The 19,518-nt window shown below is 38.3% G+C and overlaps 2 protein-coding genes across 3 annotated transcripts in view; both read right to left on the reverse strand.

The window, feature by feature from the left end:
• Positions 1-15,739, reverse strand: part of abcc2 (ATP-binding cassette, sub-family C (CFTR/MRP), member 2) — a 30,991-nt gene extending 15,252 nt beyond the window's left edge. Inside the window, exons 1-8 of one of the 2 annotated variants that reach the window (XM_051959827.1) lie at positions 15,722-15,739; positions 4,115-4,291; positions 1,731-1,877; positions 1,501-1,641; positions 1,195-1,317; positions 1,021-1,076; positions 690-939; positions 341-525 (exon numbers count right to left, since the gene is read on the reverse strand). In XM_051959827.1, the coding sequence (XP_051815787.1) occupies positions 341-525; positions 690-939; positions 1,021-1,076; positions 1,195-1,317; positions 1,501-1,641; positions 1,731-1,877; positions 4,115-4,180 (968 nt within the window). In that variant the 5' untranslated portion in view covers positions 4,181-4,291; positions 15,722-15,739. Of the gene's footprint in view, positions 1-340; positions 526-689; positions 940-1,020; positions 1,077-1,194; positions 1,318-1,500; positions 1,642-1,730; positions 1,878-4,114; positions 4,292-5,219; positions 6,588-15,721 lie in introns of those variants that run through there. The other variant, XM_022197013.2, reaches the window with a different exon arrangement.
• Positions 12,701-16,820, reverse strand: cutc (cutC copper transporter homolog (E. coli)). Its single transcript, XM_022197011.2, has 9 exons — positions 16,701-16,820; positions 16,463-16,541; positions 16,027-16,086; positions 15,722-15,931; positions 14,937-14,972; positions 14,613-14,746; positions 14,114-14,141; positions 13,920-14,025; positions 12,701-13,787 (listed from the first exon to the last, which is right to left on the reverse strand). Exons 2-9 carry the CDS (start codon positions 16,530-16,532, stop codon positions 13,676-13,678), a joined length of 756 nt encoding a protein of 251 aa, XP_022052703.1. The 5' UTR covers positions 16,533-16,541; positions 16,701-16,820; the 3' UTR covers positions 12,701-13,675.
• Positions 16,821-19,518: the final 2,698 nt, after the last annotated feature.

Genomic DNA, 19,518 nt, shown 5'->3' on the forward strand with positions numbered 1-19,518 from the left:
ATGCGATAATAAAGTGGTGGAACCTTTTCTACCCCATTTCAACACCACTGTATATAGCCATTAACTTATTGACTTTCTTTTAATGATTGCAAGGAATGTTGACAGAGTAAAGGTAGAAACGGAAGTGAATAGTAGAAACGTGTTGGCAGTGATGCAGAGAGACTTAACAGGTTCAGGTTGGAATTCTGTCATTTTTCATACAGAATCAAAAGATAAATTGCTGTCAAAAAAACCTGAAACACACATTTTTCAGAAGAGCAGTTTAGATACTTAGGAGAAAACTGAAAAAGATCAGGGAGAGATTTTCAGCAGAGGTGATTTTATTTAAAATGTGACTTACTTCAGTAGCTGAGGACTGACAAAAGTCAACAGGTCCTGTATCAGTTTGAAGAAAGCAGATTCAAAGAGAAGCCCTTTAAAGGTCTTGTAGATGGTGGTAATCAGCCATGAATTGGGATAGTTCTCTTCCTCCTTCTTTTTGTCCTTCTTCTTCTTCTTTTCATCGTCTTTCTTTCCTTTTTCCTCCTAAAGCAAAATATTGTTTGAGCACAGTCTTTAGCCACACACATTGGCTCTATTCAATAACATATCTGTGATATCTTAAAGAGAATCAGTTGTGCTACTAAAAATAGAATAACTCAGGAGGGCAAGACATTGTGCTCTACATGCAAGTGCAAGTGGGCTCTCACCATTATCAGCACATCATGACTCACACCTTTCCCCAAACCATTGGAGAGACCATTCTGCATGGTTTCATCGTGGGCTTTGCCTTTGACACCTTTCTTTTTCAACTTGTGTTGGAATCGAATCCGAGCTTTACTCAGTTCGGACTTCATGAAATGCTGGAAATGCCCGTGGATGTAAGGAGTGCTATCCTCCTTGTTCAGCTCCAACATGTCTTCCTGCACCAGGGGCCTTTTGTAGCCTCTCACCGTCATACTGGACAAAAATAAGAAACGCCTTAAAGCCACTGTGCACACATGTGGGTGCCAGGATATATATTGTAGTTAATGAGTTTACCCGGTAAGCCAGTGGAAAGTGATTCTGCTCCAAAACGGTGCAACTGTTTCGGGATTCTGGGGATTACACAAAACAAATAGCAATCAGGTGGATTATGTGCAAAAGGTTGCACTGATGAAGGTTTTTGTTTTATTGTATTTGGTCAATGGTTATGAATTTCACAATGTCATGTACCTTTTTTACACGGTCTTTAAGTTCTGGAGGGATATCAGCCACAGCAGAGAGAATAAATGCAATTAACTCCAGCCCGAAGGAAATGTAGAAAAGGCAGAAACGAGGGACATCATTGACCTTTCCCTGATGATCAAAGACGAGTGTAAGACAGTTGGAGTGTGAGGGAGACGCAATAAAGAATTGTATATTATTCCTAAATATGGATATCTCATGCACCATATTAAGTGACTGCATCTGAGTAAGTTACCACTTGTCTTATATGTGTAACTCCTTATCCCCAGTTTGAACAAATGTCTTTTCTCATACCTCTCGGAGTGCTTCTCGTAAGAGAGTCTGGAAAGGGAAAATGTCACACAGAAGGAGGAGGAACCAGAAACAGAAAAGAGTGGCAGAGTCAACTGTTTCTTTCCTCCGTCTGACTCCTGCCTGGCACAACAGCACGAGGATCTAGCAAAAAAGACACGTCAGAAAACATGTGACCTTTCCATCTTGAGTATCAGAACAATTATATAAATGTGAAAACTTGCTAAATTTACCCATGAGACAGCAAACAGGACAGGATTTGCATAGAATACACCAGCATTTTTCACTGTTGAAGCTGAGTCTCGGTTTGGTCCAAAATCCTCCCCTAATGTGACTCCAAGGCCTGCTATGGCCGTCAAAAACAACAGAGCCACAACAAGCTGAGGAGAGAAAAGACAGACAAGATAAGCAAATAAATTACATCAAGTCCTAACTCAATGCAAAAATGTGGTTTGATCATTTCTCTTGGATGTTTGAGCTTCATGGCACTGAATAATGTATGTACAGTCGGTGAAGAGTTTGACGCAAGAGACTCTTCGTACATTCACCTGCTGAACGGGGAACTTTAATCTATTCACAGCAAAAATCTCAGACGTGTGCATTAAAGAAGACTTTGTGTCATCAGAAGAAGTTTAAGAGGCAATCATGGTATGTTATTTACATGTGTGGTGTGGAAATCTGGAAACGGAGGTGTGGGAGACATCTTGTTTCTGGTAGTTAACATTTAGGACTGAAGTCATTTCCACTGTCATTCAAGATTTTGCTTTTGAGTGAAAAAAGATCCTACACACCAATAATTAGTCCATTTAAAGTACATACAAGCATGTCTAGATAGCCATATGGTCCCAATGCAAAATATAGATCTGAGGTATGAATACGGCTGTTTTCAATCAGCCAAAAACAGCTCGTCACCCCACTGTTCAGATCACTGCCTTCCAGTTGCTGCCTGCAAAAAATTCAAAACTCTAACACTTGCATTCAAAAATACAATTGAAACAGCTCCCTGAACTCTCTCATTCAGGTCTACACTCCCTCCTGCTCACTACGCTCAGCCAACAAAAGGCGCCTGACACAATCACCACAACAGGGTCGGTCGATAGCTGGATTCTTTGCTTCTGTGGTTCTCCTGTCATTTTTGAAGGAAATACTAATAACCCTACTGTTTACTGAACACCTTTACATTTGACAGACAGCATAAATAAATAGATAAATAAACAAACAAATAAATAAATACCTGCTACGTCTACACTGCCTGTAAACACCACGGCCCGATTATCACAGTTTAACTTGTTTTATGGCACTCATCCACGTTGTTTTCTCCTGACTAGATCCTTGCTTGTGTTGTATCTACTTTCAGATGTACGTCACTTTGGATAAAAGCGTGTGATGAATTAAATTGCAGCTGTATTTTTGACCCCACTGGATAAAATTTTTTGAAGTTCCCACATTGTTCCCTTTTTTGAAAGCAATTAATAGAAGTTTCAAATGTTCCCACAGTGTATTTTTCAGTTTTTACTTCAAAAAACAGCAAATCTGCTTCATTTCACCATGACTGTGTACCCTCAGAGGTCTATACCACAAAGCAAGGTCAGCATACCTGGGAAATCTATTTGTTATCTCGCTTCACTAAACCCAAGTACTGTTGTCTCACTGAGCAAAAGTTGGCTAAGTCAGCCTGTCTCAGTCTAGTTATGAGGGCATAAATCGACAGAGTTAGCACCAGCGAACAATCGCAAATATTGACAGATTTGTAACGATATATTTCTTAGAAACTTTAATCCTCAACCAGCTTGAAGAAATGAAAAAAAATGGCTGAAAGCAACACAGCTGTCTGGTCATACTGCTGCAGTCAAAACCGTATATGAAAGCTGACAAAAAAAAATTGCTGGCTGTGTGTTTGGAGTTAATAGGCTTATCAATGCCATTATCTCATATAAGGGATGATCAGAAAAATGTTAGAATTTTGCATGAATTGCTTAGATTTAGGTTTCTTATAAAACATTTAAATCATCATTATGCAACACAAGAGTGTATAACAAAATAGATGTAATCCATTTATGCTAATCACAAAAAATATAAAGAATATATACTCTAGTAATAGAAATGAAACCATATTCAGGGTGATATAGATAGGCAGGCTTACGATAAATTTTATAGACAGGAAGAGTTAAGGCTTCAGTGCTTCATCGGTTTCTGTTTAACAATTATATTGACATAAGTTCCAATAGAACAATGAAGTGGCCTTGAAATTGCAGCTCTAAAACCTCTGGCTCTCCTCAGAGACCCTCTCACACTATTATCTGCACACTGCCAGGATTAGTGATTTTACAAGAGATTGATCAATAGGCAATAGTGTGGTAAGTCCTGAAAATCCAGAGTTACCCGAAATGACTGCATTAGCTCCAAATTCTGTAGTTGTGGGGGGAACTTGAGGCAGATTTAAGCCTCTCCAAATCATCACCACTTTACCTTTACACCTCCAAGTTCATATCAGCCACTCAGTACAATAAAAATCAGCTGTGGGACCTTTAAGCTTCAGCTTCCTATTCTTCCATCTCAGCATCACATTATGATTGGAACATTGTATTTATTTCTGTATTATTGCTGTGTGCATTACCTGTTTGCAGATATAGAGCTTGCTCAGGCGCTTTCTGTTTACTTGTGTTTTCTGGAACAGAGTCATCAGGTGCCGAGGGGCACAGAGCCACAGGAATCCCAGGGGGATCCAGACCAGAACGGTCTGCTCCACACATACTGGGAGGTCTGGGTCTTCTGTTTCCAGATACGAAGCATTCTAAAAGGCAAATACAAACACACACACACACATACATTAACCACAGAACTATGCTGCCTTCTTAAAGTCAAACAACAGCAAACACATAAACCACATCTCCACTCCGGAAATTAAACTATAGTACACCGCAGGGACAGCTGACATCTCCCTGCTCAGAAATGTAATCAACATTGACTCACCTGCGACCTTTTTGGTTGAACAAACCTCCCAAATAATTATTTGATTGTTAAAATTGTTGAAAATAGCAGTCTTATTTATTTATTTTTAAATCTTAAAAATTTGCTTTTTAAGATTTTCTAGCAAATATGAAGCTGAGGAGGAAATAAAAGTGGATTTATAGCAAAAACAACTTTTTTTATTGCTTTTAAAAATATATATTTTTATATAAGACCGCTACAAAGATATAAAGTTTAAGCTCATAAACATGCTGGACATGTTGAGTCATGTCCAATTATGGTGTTGTTATTGTCCAGTCATACGGCCTCTATGTGCGTACAGAGGTGAAAACAGATATCGCCACAGATAAAAAAAAAAATCTACATAAAACATTTAACAACTTCAGTAACTGCTTCGTACATTTATTAGATACAATCTCCACAATTAACCTTTGTGACAACACTTGCAGGGTTTACGGTCTTGGAGTCACTTTAAATGTGACTCTACCTGTCATTATGTCATAACGTACAAACAAAAAATAACAGAAACAACTTCAAATCAACAGTGTATGTAATGTGATATTGTCTCCATCCTCTGCAATACTCTGATTACAAAAAAGACAATTTACAGAAAAGGTTATTGATTATATGAGTGTGCATCAAATATTAATGAACGCTTTTTATAGGGAGAGTGTATAAACACTGGAGGCTGCAAAGAAGCCAGTTTCCACAATCCTTGTCTTAGCTACAGTAACTTTGTGTGAGACACTCACCCAGAAAATGGACCCACAGTATTTATCCAGAGCTGCAGCACACATGGTCCTCAGGGATGGACTCAGCCGTTCGCAGTTAACTAGACAATCAGACGCCTCTCGCCCTCTGCTCTACCACTGCCGAAGTTCACTCAAATACTGCTACTCTCTCCTCCTGTTTACCCTCTACCCAGAGACAATTACAGGATGTAGCTGTGAAGGACTTTGATCCATGAGGCTTCTAAGCAGAAGCAAAAACACGCGACCACCCTGCGCCGAGAAAACACATTACTGTACCAGAAATGAATTAGATAAATGTAAAAAGCAGAAGAGTTAAGTTGACGTTGGGCAGGAGTTCTTGATGTTTATTCCCTAGCAGTCCTCGGTGATTCGTCTGCCTGCGACCAACACATGTGCTGCCCTCCTGATGAGCAAGTACGAACACTGAACAGATGCAGTCAAAGACACTGACTGTGACATCCAGTTTTGTACCAGCCCACACTTCTCAACACTAAAGTCTGTCTAAAGTTCAGTTCTTTATGCAGATGAGTGCTCTAAAGATAAAACAGAGAGAGACAGAAGATGTTGCGTAACTATTACATTGCAGTTTTCCTTCTGTTAGGGGGACAGCCCACCACAAAAAAAGGGGAATGTGTTTAGAGAGAGGGAGGGAGTGGTCTCATTAGTCCCCTTTTCCTGTTGTGTTCCCACTTCTCCTCCACAGGCCTCCGCTCTCCCTGGACAGAGACTAATTTTTGGAACACAAGTCAGATTCAATCAGATTCATACTTAATCTGCTTAGATTTCAGGCAGCAAGTAACGCTGCTGAAGGTTGAATCTGAAGTGTTATTTGGAAAAAAGACTGTGGAAAAAAGACAAAAAAAACGTTGTGGGGAATTTGTCTGCTTCTGTTTCTGATCAGGAGGAGGCCGGACACAGTGCGTAATGTACACAAGAAATTAAAGTAGAAGAAACAGAGTACAGACTTGCTTCCCTTGTTTGGTCCTGTCCTGGAGCAGCCAGGCTGTCAAGCACATGGACAGTACAAAGCTTTTGGGCTGCTGTTCCAAAACTCTTGTTGTATTTGGCACAATCTGTGGATGTTGCCAGGCTTTGAAAAGTCTTTGAAAAGCGAGAGGTTTGTTATCGGACACTGTTTCAACAGAAATTCGCAAAACAAATAGGATTGCTGCTGATGTGTATGCATGAGTCTGTCTGTGTGGAAACATTGAGGGGAAACACTTGAATCGAAAAATAATCCACAAATTTGTTTAGTTAAAATTATCATTCATGGCAATGCGACCTTTCATGATCCTCAATTGATAGAGCAAGGGGAAATACAGTGCCTTGCGAAAGTATTCGGCCCCCTTGAGCTTTTCAACCTTTCGCCACATTTCAGGCTTCAAACATAAAGATATAAAATTTTAATTTTTTGTCAAGAATCAACAACAATTGGGACACAATCGTGAAGTGGAATGAAATTTATTGGATATTTTATACTTTTTTAACAAATAAAAAACTGAAAAGTGGGGTGTGCAATATTATTCGGCCCCTTTACTTTCAGTGCAGCAAACTCACTCCAGAAGTTCAGTGAGGATCTCTGAATGATCCAATGTTGTCCTAAATGACTGATGATGATAAATAGAATCCACCTGTGTGTAATCAAGTCTCCGTATAAATGCACCTGCTCTGTGATAGTCTCAGGGTTCTGTTTAAAGTGCAGAGAGCATCATGAAGACCAAGGAACACACCAGGCAGGTCCGAGATACTGTTGTGGAGAAGTTTAAAGCCGGATTTGGATACAAAAGGATTTCCCAAGCTTTAAACATCTCAAGGAGCACTGTGCAAGCAATCATATTGAAATGGAAGGAGTATCAGACCACTGCAAATCTACCAAGACCCGGCCGTCCCTCTAAACTTTCACCTCGAACAAGGAGAAGACTGATCAGAGATGCAGCCAAGAGGCCCATGATCACTCTGGATGAACTGCAGAGATCTACAGCTGAGGTGGGAGAGTCTGTCCATAGGACAACAATCAGTCGTACACTGCACAAATCTGGCTTTTATGGAAGAGTGGCAAGAAGAAAGCCATTTCTCAAAGATATCCATAAAAAGTCTCGTTTGAAGTTTGCCACAAGCCACCTGGGAGACACACCAAACATGTGGAAGAAGGTGCTCTGGTCAGATGAAACCAAAATTGAACTTTTTGGCCACAATGCAAAACGATATGTTTGGCGTAAAAGCAACACAGCTCATCACCCTGAACACACCATCCCCACTGTCAAACATGGTGGTGGCAGCCTCATGGTTTGGGCCTGCTTTTCTTCAGCAGGGACAGGGAAGATGGTTAAAATTGATGGGAAGATGAATGGAGCCAAATACAGGACCATTCTGGAAGAAAACCTGTTAGAGTCTGCAAAAGACCTGAGACTGAGACGGAGATTTATCTTCCAACAGGACAATGATCCAAAACATAAAGCCAAATCTACAATGGAATGGTTCACAAATAAACGTATCCAGGTGTTAGAATGGCCAAGTCAAAGTCCAGACCTGAATCCAATCGAGAATCTGTGGGCAGAGCTGAAGACTGCTGTTCACAAACGCTCTCCATCCAACCTCACTGAGCTCGAGCTGTTTTGCAAGGAAGAATGGGCAAGAATTTCAGTCTCTCGATGTGCAAAACTGATAGAGACATACCCCAAGCGACTTGCAGCTGTAATTGCAGCAAAAGGTGGCGCTACAAAGTATTAATGCAAGGGGGCCGAATAATATTGCACGCCCCACTTTTCAGGTTTTTATTTGTTAAAAAAGTTTAAAATATCCAATAAATTTCGTTCCACTTCATGATTGTGTCCCACTTGTTGTTGATTCTTGACAAAAAATTAAAATTTTATATCTTTATGTTTGAAGCCTGAAATGTGAAATACTTTCACAAGGCACTGTACACGTTTCAACTTTATACTTCACCTCTGTACTAATTTCTTGTCATCCACTCCACCATTAATAGAACTAACAAACAAGTTGCAAAACAAGATTACCTCTGGCCACGTATTTGTGATAAAGGTGATAGACTGCTGTAAAGTAATATGGACATTCAGCACGATCCAAGTAAATTTACTGGGCAGGAAGCGATTACACCATAATGCTACAAACACAACATATATTAGCATTAGATAAAGTTGTCAAAGGTCTGTTAGTGACTGTGATGGTCCTAAAACAGATTACAGATGACTGTCTGTGTGATGGTTACTCATTAAGTGAAACAGCACAGGGGAGTCATAACCTGGCTGACGCACTGTGTGTAAGGTCTCGAGGACAGCCATGTGACCAGTGGAAACAACACACAGTCAAAAAGTACTTTAATTATCTGATTCACGAGAGTGAGCAAGTGACTATTATAATTAAGCACCTATCAGCAATAGAGAAGGCACTAAGTTTAACAAGGATCTGACGTAATGCTGGGAGAAGCCATTTTGGAATGGGGAGGGCAGTGACAGTAAAAAAAAAAACAAACAAACAAAAAAAGCTATATTAGATGACGATAACAAAAAAAAAGAAACGATAAGAAGATAAAAACGAAAATCAAAGATTTTCAGTTTACTGTCAGAAAAAGAGGTAAATCCTTCCCGAAATTACTTCACACAACCCGTTCATGTAGTGTTTCAGTTCAGCCATGGTGAAACTGATGGACAAACTCCAAATCTGTCAAAAATGAATATGCAAAACATGTTTAAAAATAAGAAAAAAAAAAAGCCAAAATGACTCAAAATTTGTCCATTTGACATGAACTCACCCAGAATGTACCATGGTTGTTCCAAGACAGAATGGGGAGGGCAAAAAAAAAAAAAAGAATGGGGAGGGCAGTGACAGTAAAACAAACAAACAAGATTAGCTCACTAATACAGACAAATAGAATTGAAAGTGGAGAAGTACATAAAAAAAATTAGCATCCACGTGACTGCCTTACAATGCTGTAAATCCACATATAAGGTTATGGCTGAAATGACAATTATTCAGATCAATCAAATGATTACTTATTCTAATTATTCAGTGACTATAAGGACTAAAATTTGATTGCATTTTCACAATTAAAAAACAAATCACTTTCTTCACTTCAGTGTAGCGCACCATTCCTGCCAATGTACAAATGCTTGCATCACAAATACTTAAAATAAGGTTCTTCTTCACCTAAATTCAGTGCATCTTCCAGAAGCAATACAAAATTAGGCCTCACCTCTTGAACAACTGCCTATCAATGAACTGTACAATGTATCAATTTTCCTTAAACACTTCATATACAAGCTACAGTACATGCTAGCTTGGCAGTTGTGCACAGAGAGGCCTCTAGTCTCCCCACTGAGCTACTGCAGTACCTGCAAAAGTGAAATAAGGTATTTAAAAGTCATACTTTTCCAAGATTAAATGAAAGGATTTTATTTTCATGGGTTGTTTTTTTATGAGCAGAGTTTTCTATGGGTAAAGCAAGCTTTTAAAACACCATGGTCATGGTCAATAATGTAAATTTTTAACTGTTAAAAGTCAAAATTGTGATTGTGCTCTTTGTTTAACTAATTTTGCAGGACCAGGAAGACTTACAGGACAGGCTGTACTTGAACTTAAAGTACTTGAAAAGAACAACAATGAGAAAATCAGGCACTTTTACGATATTATTAGATTATTATTATTATTAGATTTTTTTATCACAGGCACTGCCTAGAAAGCATTTTACTAAAATAATAGCACTTTAGGGTAGGTTTAAGCCTATTGTCATTGTTTTTCTTTTACTATATTGTTTCTATAAGTTTGTACCCTATAATAAATAAATGTTCATGCGATTTAAAAACTTTTTCTTTCTGATCACTTAATGTACAAAATAACCACAACAATGGTTGAAGATAATAAAGGACAATATGTGTTCTGTCTAATTCTATACAATATACCATGGTGCTGGAAAACTGCAACAGGAAAAGACAGATATGGGGGAGAGGAATCAACAACTGCAGGTTCAAGGGCCACCACCCGGTATTCTCCCCTGTTATCCTATTCAATTACTACAATCATCACACTAGGAGTTACACACGTGGACAAAATTGTTGGTACCCCTCAGTTAAAGAAGGAAAAACCCACAATTCTCACTGAAATCACTTGAAACTCACAAAAGTAACAATAAATAAAAATTCATTGAAAATTAAATAATCAAAAACAGCCATTACTTTTGAATTGTTGATTAACATAATTATTTAAAAAAACAAACTAATGAAATAGGGCTGGACAAAAATGATGGTACCTCTATAAAAGATTGAAAACTATTTGACCAGAGTGACATGATTAACTCAGGTGTGTCATTTAATTGACATCACAGGTGTTTCCAAACTCATAATCAGTCAGTCTGCCTATTTAAAGGGAGACAAGTAGTCACCCTGCTGTTTGGTGAAAAGGTGTGTACCACACTGAACATGGACAACAGAAAGCGAAGGAGAGAATTGTCCCAGGACATCCAAAAAAAAATGATAGACAAACATCTTAAAGGTAAAGGCTATAAGACCATCTCTAAACAGCTTGAAGTTCCTGTGACAACAGTGGCTCATATTATTCAGAAGTTCAAGACCCACGGGACAGTAGCCAACCTCCCTGGACGTGGCCGCAAGAGGAAAATTGATGACAAATTGAAGAGACGGATCGTTGGAATTGTATCCAAAGAGCCCAGAGCAACCTCCAAAGAAATTAAAGGTGAACTCCAAGGCCAAGGTACATCAGTGTCAGATCGCACCATTCGTCGTTGTTTGAGCCAAAGTGGACTTCATGGGAGACGACCAAGGAGGACACCACTGCTGAAAAAAACTCATAAAAAAGCCAGACTGGAATTTGCAAAAATGCATGTTGACAAGCCACAAAGCTTCTGGGAGAATGTCCTTTGGACAGATGAGACCAAACTGGAGCTTTTTGGTAAGGCACATCAACTCTATGTTCATAGACTCAAAAACCAAGCATACGAAGAAAAGAACACTGTCCCTACGGTGAAACATGGAGGAGGCTCAGTAATGTTTTGGGGCTGCTTTGCTGCATCTGGCACAGGGTGTCTTGAAAGTGTGCAAGGTACGATGAAATCTGAAGACTATCAAGGCATTCTGGAGAGAAATGTGCTGCCTAGTGTCAGAAAGCTTGGTCTCAGTCGCAGGTCATGGGTCTTCCAACAGGACAACGATCCAAAACACACAGCCAAAAACACCCAAGAATGGCTGAGAGAAAAGCGTTGGACTATTCTAAAGTGGCCTTCTATGAGCCCAGATCTGAATCCCATTGAACATATGTGGAAGGAGCTGAAACATGCCATTTGGAGAAGACACCCATCAAACCTGAGACAACTGGAGCTGTTTGCTCATGAGGAGTGGGCCAAAATACCTGTTGACAGCTGCAGAACGTTCATTGACAAATACAGAAATGGTTTAATTGCAGTGATTGCCTCAAAAGGTTGTGCAACAAAATATTAAGTTATGGGTACCATCATTTTTGTCCAGCCCTATTTCATTAGTTTGTTTTTTTTTAAATAATTATGTTAATCAACAATTCAAAAGTGATGGCTGATTTTGATTATTTAATTTTCAATAAATTTTTATTTATTGTTACTTTTGTGAGTTTCAAGTGATTTCAGTGAGAATTGTGGGTTTTTCCTTCTTTAACTGAGGGGTACCAACAATTTTGTCCACGTGTGTATAAATCCACAAACAGCCCCACACTCAGGATGACTGGGATTTAATGTGAACAGTTTGCCGTGGTGCCTCTTTGTGTTTTGTGTAATTTGTAACTTCTGTTAGCAGCTTTTTAACTTATGTTTATATCCCAGAGTGGGTAAAGTTCACCGTTATAGCAGCTCAAAAGACAGGGGTGTAAGGGCAGTAAAAGAATATATTTAATAACACAGTGCAAAAATAGCAGAGAACATTATATACATGAGATGCATTTTTTTCAAGGACACTACATACAAGAGGATGAGGTCGTGACTGCTATCGCACATCAGTAAGTGGAACGTGTATGCAAAAAAAAAAAGTACAGCAGTAAATGAGGTAGACCAGTGAAGGTATGATGCAGCAGTCTGACTGATAGGGATGAATGACCTGCATAAATGCTCCTTCTTACACGCACGGTGTAACATTTTGTCACTGAAGGCACTGCTTAAGGAGTTTACAGTCCGATGCAGAGGGTGGGAGGTGTTGCCTATAACAGTGGACAGTTTGGTCAGAGCCCTCCTCTCCCCCACTTCTGCTCAAACTTCTGTTACCAGCTCCTTAACTTAGTTTAAAAGCTACTCGTTGCCTCTCGTTTGTTTAGTTTCTTCTTAAGTGAACCCGGTTAGTAATTATAACATGACGATTCAACCTCCTACACCATGATTTTTTTTTTTTACATGTGCAATGAATATTTTTTAAAATAAATGATTCAGAGACCGATTTTGATTGTGTTTGCTATATGAAAGCATAGACAATAAAACACAATGCCTTCAATTGTTGAGTTTTCTAAACTTTTATTAAATTCTGAGCAAAGTAATCAATGTCGCCATCTTCAAAAAAAAAAAGTTCTTTGCATTATCTTCCACTGCAAATACAAAGTTGTGTCAATAAATAGATAAAATCCACGGCAAATGGAAAAATGCTGCGCTGAACTGTGTCATATATAACACTATTTATGAGGCCACGCATAGAGGCGTAGCATTGTAGCGATATTATTTGAAAATGTGTGAATTTGTGCATTCCAGGTGTGTAGTTTAATTTGGGGATGTGTAAATGAAACTGCCAACATGTACGTGCTGATATTTAATTATTTATGTGTGAAAGGAACAGCAAACGTGTACAAAATATATACAAATCTGTGTAAAACAATCTAGTTTATGCCTTCAATAAACCAAATGTAAATGTCCTTTTATCATGACAGAAACCAGAAAAGTATTTATCTTCAAGAACTACAACATTTCTCACATCCACCTCAAATATGCTCAAAGTTGGCTGGATTTTTTATACACAACATTTGCTGTGCTCCTGTTGTGTCTGCCTGCTGGTGACTGGCCTGACTCAGCATGTAAGCTGGTTCATCAACACATGTAAAAGTCAGTACACATTTACAGACAAGCTTACATATTTACTGTTTCTTTATCATACAAATCTAAGCGCACCCACATCAGGATTCACAATTATCCACACACATTTGCAAATAACAGCACTCCAAAAATATTCATACACACAAATGTAGACAACAATATGATTATTCACAGCTCTCTGCTCTGTGAGATACTCTGACGGGCTGCACATTCAAGAAGGTTGCAGGACTGTTCCTGAGCTCTGGCTTTGCAAGGACTGCTTGATTACTGATTTTCTAAAAAGGAAATCTGTGGCAATTCGTGCACCAAAATCAATAGTTACACATCAGTATGATTACTTTTGAGGTATTGCTTTAGTTGTTTGTCATGATTGCTTAGTACCCAATCACAAGGTATTTCTGGCGATTGCATTTAGAGTCCGGACTTTGCCCACATCTGCCACTTTCAGGCCGTATTCGGGTGCTGAGAAAGAAGCTCCCATCATCACACAGGTGTTCCTGCACATGAAAATTCTATTAGACCGATTTTAACCGAGTACGTTTTTCTTGCCTGGAGCTGTGAGGGATCTCTTCATGAATGAAAGCATGGAAAAGAGATCCCAAATTGAATGGGACTGGATTCAAACAAACCTGAACTTCATTGCAGAGTCTCTACTGGAGCGGGCTGAACAGTGAAACTCTTGAGCGCCGGAACCCTCTAATATCCTCTGCAGGTTCCTTTCTGTGATACCCCCTCCTGTTATCATAAAAAATAAATAAGCAAGTAAAAATAAAAACACACACACAAATAAATGGCTTACAGCAACAGAAGTGAAGGTTCTCACCTGGCATTATGATAATTCTCCCTTTGGCCTGTTGAGTGGAAATTATAGTGTCAGACGGGTAAAAAGAAAGAGACGCTCCCAACACAGATAAACAGATATTTTCACACGACATCAAAATTACTAAATTATTATAAGAGTCTCTAATCAAAACAGCTTTAATCTGCTATCTACACTGCTCAAGGATGTTACGATTCCTGCTTTGTTTCAGACAGTGATAGTTTAAAAGAGACAGGGACCCCAACTCTTTTCCTTTGTCCTCCTTTCATTCATTAAAGGGTCTGTGCACTCTTATTTTTGTCACTTGACTTCTGCAGCCCTGGATGCTCTGTTAAACTGCTTGACCTTTCTTGCAAGTGATAAACCATTAATAGACAAACTCTGTGATTGAAGACGATCTTTATTATTTCAGAAGTTAGCGCTCTACTGGACCAAGGCAGATTAAATAACCAACACAGTGTTTAAAAGCAAATATGTACAATTCCATAAAGTTTACGCATACCTGATCAATGAGTCGTTTAATGAGAGGCAGTCCCTCCAAAGAAGTGCTGTCACAGCCACTCGTCAGCACACGCTGGAATCCCAACGATATCAGAGCCTCCAGAGCAATTGCCGGGTCGTGAACCATGTCAAAAGCTGCAGCAGGATCAATATTAGTCCTCTAACATGAGCTCATAGTTAACAGAATATCATAAACTCTGAGAAGCACTATAAAAGCACTGCAAAGGGCTTTAATTCCATTGAGGATTTCTGATATTTTCTGAATGGTGATTGCAAGCGGCTGTGAACAGCTTTTAAGGATAACATTCACAGCAGAAAATGTTACCTCTATGGAAGGTGGCAGGCAAGGGACGGGCAGCAGCTAGTGAGCAAAAAGTGAAAGAAATGAATGAATACAAAATGAGTTCAACAAAAGTGCAAAGTTGTGCGCATATGCAATATGAGGCAAAGACACCAGTTGGCAAGACTACAGCTAACCCTACAGAAGAACATTTCAGTGACACAATGTTGTGACTTGTACCTTGTATAATATTGAATGCTACACATATTTAAATATAATAACAGCTTTCAGGGAACAGGAACCACATAATTCAGAGAGGTGAACTGTGAAAGACTCTGCCTCTGTGGGACGCTCTGTTTTCATCCAATCATATTCCTGAGCAGTTGCCAATAAACCTAATTAGTTTTTCTGCCAGGTCTTTTTTGTCAGCATTACACAGCTTCTTTAGGCTTTTGTTTCCCCTGTCCCAACAGTTTTGAAACACATGGCTGACGTCAAACTAAAAATAATCATACAGTTTTCAAAATAAATATTGGGTTTACATGTTATGTACATTGTTGCTGTCTGTTTTTATTTACATTTTATACACCATCCCAACTGTTTTCGTAAATGAGGTTGGATCATGTCCTAATAAGTCTATTATTTGACAGAAATTAAATTTAAGAATCCTGATTAGTTTTGCTTATGTGAAGAAAGGTAATATGTGGTTGAAGGTTGAGGGTCTGAGAACAGAAGAATCTGATCTTTTGATATGATTCCTTAAGGATTTTGTGGAACTATGCAACCGGGTAAGCTGTACTGCACAGATCAAATATATAGACAGACAATACCCAGTAACTCCATGCAGAGCTCTGCATCCACTCGCCCATCCTCTGTCAAGGCTCCAAGCACTACTCCATCTGCTCCTTGGCTCTTCATCACCTCTATGTCCTTCCTCATCACCTCCACCTCCTGGTCTGAGTACAGGAAGTCACCCCCGCGGGGCCGTATCATCACATAGACTGGGATTTTGACATACTGCTTCACTACCTGCAGCAGGCCTGTAGTAGAACAAGTAATGGCGGCATAAGTGGGATTGTGTGCCCGTCTAGTCTCAAGAGCTTCTGCAGTCTGCACAGATCTGACCTGTGCTCACCTAGGCTGGGAGTGAGGCCTCCCTCCAGCAGACTAGAGCACAACTCAAGCCGACCTGCACCTATTCAGAGAGAGAGAAAAATAACTCAGACTAAGATTGAGCATGACATTTGAGATATTAAATGGCAGACATGTCAGCTGGGGGTGACTACATGCATCTATATACGTCTAAAACTCTTCATCAATCAGTTAGAAATGAACAAGCCTCATGGATTAGAGTTGAAATGTCTCCAAGAACCTAAATGGGAAGTCTAGCTGTTTTGTATAGAAGCTCATAGAATCAGACTGAAGCGCTGCCTAGAACAGAGTTTCACTACTGCAACCTTTTTCTCGACTTTTAAGCACAACTCTAAGTGCGTTAGACTTCCTCTTTAGCAAGCAGGCCATGCTTATGTTAACAGAAAAAAAGCACATTGTGTTGGCTACACGTTACCGACCTCCTCGTTCAGCATTGACAGCAGACTCCACGGAGTCCACACACACCTCCATTAAAAAGTCCTCTGCCATAGTGACAGTCTGAACAGGGAGACATGGACAAAGACAGATTCACTGTGAAGTTGTTCGCGAACGCTTTCACAAGCACTTAGCTAACTGTTACCACATCTACAGGTCAAATGCACTTTCTATCGATTCGTGGACCTTATCAGTCGATTACAGACTGTATAAAGTCAGTACTTGTTTTGTGAGATTGACTGACAGCAGCTCCTCTTGCCAGCAGCGACTGCGAACACCGTCTTCCGGGTTGTTGGATTTTAAGCATGCGCTGTGGCGATGAGAGGGGCGGCATACAAGTTACCCCACACTATCGGGCCAACGGGAGGAATGTAACCGCCCATGCGGGATACGCTGAAGAATAAAATATGCATCAATCACGTGAACGTCCCGAGTCTCTTAAACTCAATAAAAAAATTATATATATATATATATATATATATATATATATGGCATGCCGTTTAGGAAATTATATATATAATGAAAGTCGATATATATATAATGAAACTTGATATATATATAATGAAAGTTGATATATATATAATGAAAGTCGATATATATATAATGAAACTTGATATATATATAATGAAAGTTGATATATATATAATGAAAGTCGATATATATATAATGAAAGTTGATATATATATAATGAAAGTCGATATATATATAATGAAACTTGATATATATATAATGAAAGTTGATATATATAATGAAAGTTGATATATATATATATATATATATATATATAAACTTTCATTATATATATATCAACTTTCATTATATATATATCAAGTTTCATTATATATATATCGACTTTCATTATATATATATATATATATATCAACTTTCATTATATATATATCAAGTTTCATTATATATATATCGACTTTCATTATATATATATCAAGTTTCATTATATATATATCAAGTTTCATTATATATATATATATCGACTTTCATTATATATATAATTTCCTAAACGGCATGCCATATATATATATATATATCAAGGCTTACATCATTATAAATTACAAATAACAGCACGAAGAGTACTCAGTAAAAATTAAGGTACCCTTTACTAAAACGCACCCAGAAAACAAATAGTAAAGCTCATACTAACAAAGACAGTTCAGTATATTTATGATTTTGAAAATGCTAAGAGAGATATAATTGAATGTATAACTATTTGAACTGTGTGTTTACATATATTTAATGCAGAAGTATATAATCCCGTATGCTGAAGTGTAATTACAACTCAAAATCAGAATGTTGAAAAAAAAAACTTGCTGTTGAGAATAAGGAGGGTCAGAGTCCTGTGTTGTAAACAGCCAGAGAATATGAGAAGACTGTTTTATGCAAGCCCACGAGTCACTCAGCCTGTGTGAAAGCTACATAATTAGGTTACAAGATGAATCTAGTTTCTAATCAAATCAAGTTTATGTATATACTACAGTTAAAATGACCTCAGTCGATCAATATGCTGAGCATGTAAACGCTAATAAAGCAAATTAGGATGAAGACTTCAATCAGTTTGTTCAACAAAATAGAATAGGAGAAAATACCAAGGACAAGGCAAATAGGATGGTAACATGTCAAATTAAACCATAACACAAAATAAATAGAAATAGAAAATACTGAGATATGATGACCATTAACAGCGACTAAAAGCAACTGAAAACATATCAGTGGAGAAGAAACATTTCATCGAGAGAGAAAGGCTATTCCAAAGCATTGGGGCTTCTCCTGAAATACATAATCACCCTTACCCACCTGCCTCGATTTTGGAACAGTTATTAGCAGCTATATTGATAATCCAACACACATGCAGGTAGTGTAGGAGCAGAAAAATTCAGAAATGTTCCCAGATACCAATCCACACATGGCTTAATAAACAAATAAAGTGCACAAGTTTCTTTTCATTCTTTTGGTGCCAGTTAGGAGCTGCAGATGAGGCAATGCAGACTGGCCAATACCTAGATACAGTTGAATAGGTACAGGAAATGATTGCAGAAGATAGGCAGCATGCAGAACTTACAGCGTATTGATGTAAACGTGACATACACTTTCTGACACGAGGGGAGAATCAGGTGATTATTATAGAGTGGTGGGCCTATGACGCAGATTGTAAATGTATGTGTGTACACGGTGTGGTCTTATCATTTGCTCTCAAGACAAGGGTTTTGTTTTTTTTTTCCTTTTTTGCCCATTGCAGTGTATAAGCAGCCTACAAGTAAATTGAAGATCACAGTCTCATTTTCTTCTTCTGAAGTGTGTTACAGTGATTTAGGGTCGGTCAGTGAAGGTGAATCGGAAAACACTCCATGACAGAAAGTGTATGGCACAATGTGAAAAGAAGTATGAATGATTAGGTTATAATAAATGAGAAAAAGAAGGAGAATGTTTAGATGGGTAAAAACGTCTTCTTGAATAGGCTAGTGGGTATAATAGGCATCAGTACAAATAAGGGAAGATTATAAGAGCAAGTATTTAGTGATAAAAAGGAAAAATCAGAACACTACTGTTTTTATATAATTCTGTCTATGCTTTTATCTTTATCCTTTTCTAAAATGTGCAGATTTGTGCTTATACTGTTTCTGTTTTTGTTTATCCTTTTAGGAAATTTTTTCTCATGTTTATTATATATTTTGTACTGTTTATATTTCTGACTTTGAATGGGAGCAATTACAACATAAGCACTTTCACCCTGACCCTCCAGCCTCGATTATGGAACAGTTATTAGCAGTTGTATTGAGAATCCGAGACACATACAAGTAGAGTATACAAGATATAGAGTATACATTCATACATAAGTATATATATATTCTCATTTTAAAAAAGATACAGAAGGCAATAAGAAAAGTAGAGATATGGGCATTGGAATCTGAAACAGAAAACCTAATGAGAAATGTTTCAAATACTTAGATAATTGCTTTGACAAGCATCTTGAGCGACTCATATGTGACAGATTGTTTTTAAAAAATGCATAGTATTAATATTGTAA

Source organism: Acanthochromis polyacanthus, chromosome 15 (assembly GCF_021347895.1).
Source record: "Acanthochromis polyacanthus isolate Apoly-LR-REF ecotype Palm Island chromosome 15, KAUST_Apoly_ChrSc, whole genome shotgun sequence".
In the NCBI taxonomy this organism is placed as follows: domain Eukaryota; kingdom Metazoa; phylum Chordata; class Actinopteri; family Pomacentridae; genus Acanthochromis; species Acanthochromis polyacanthus.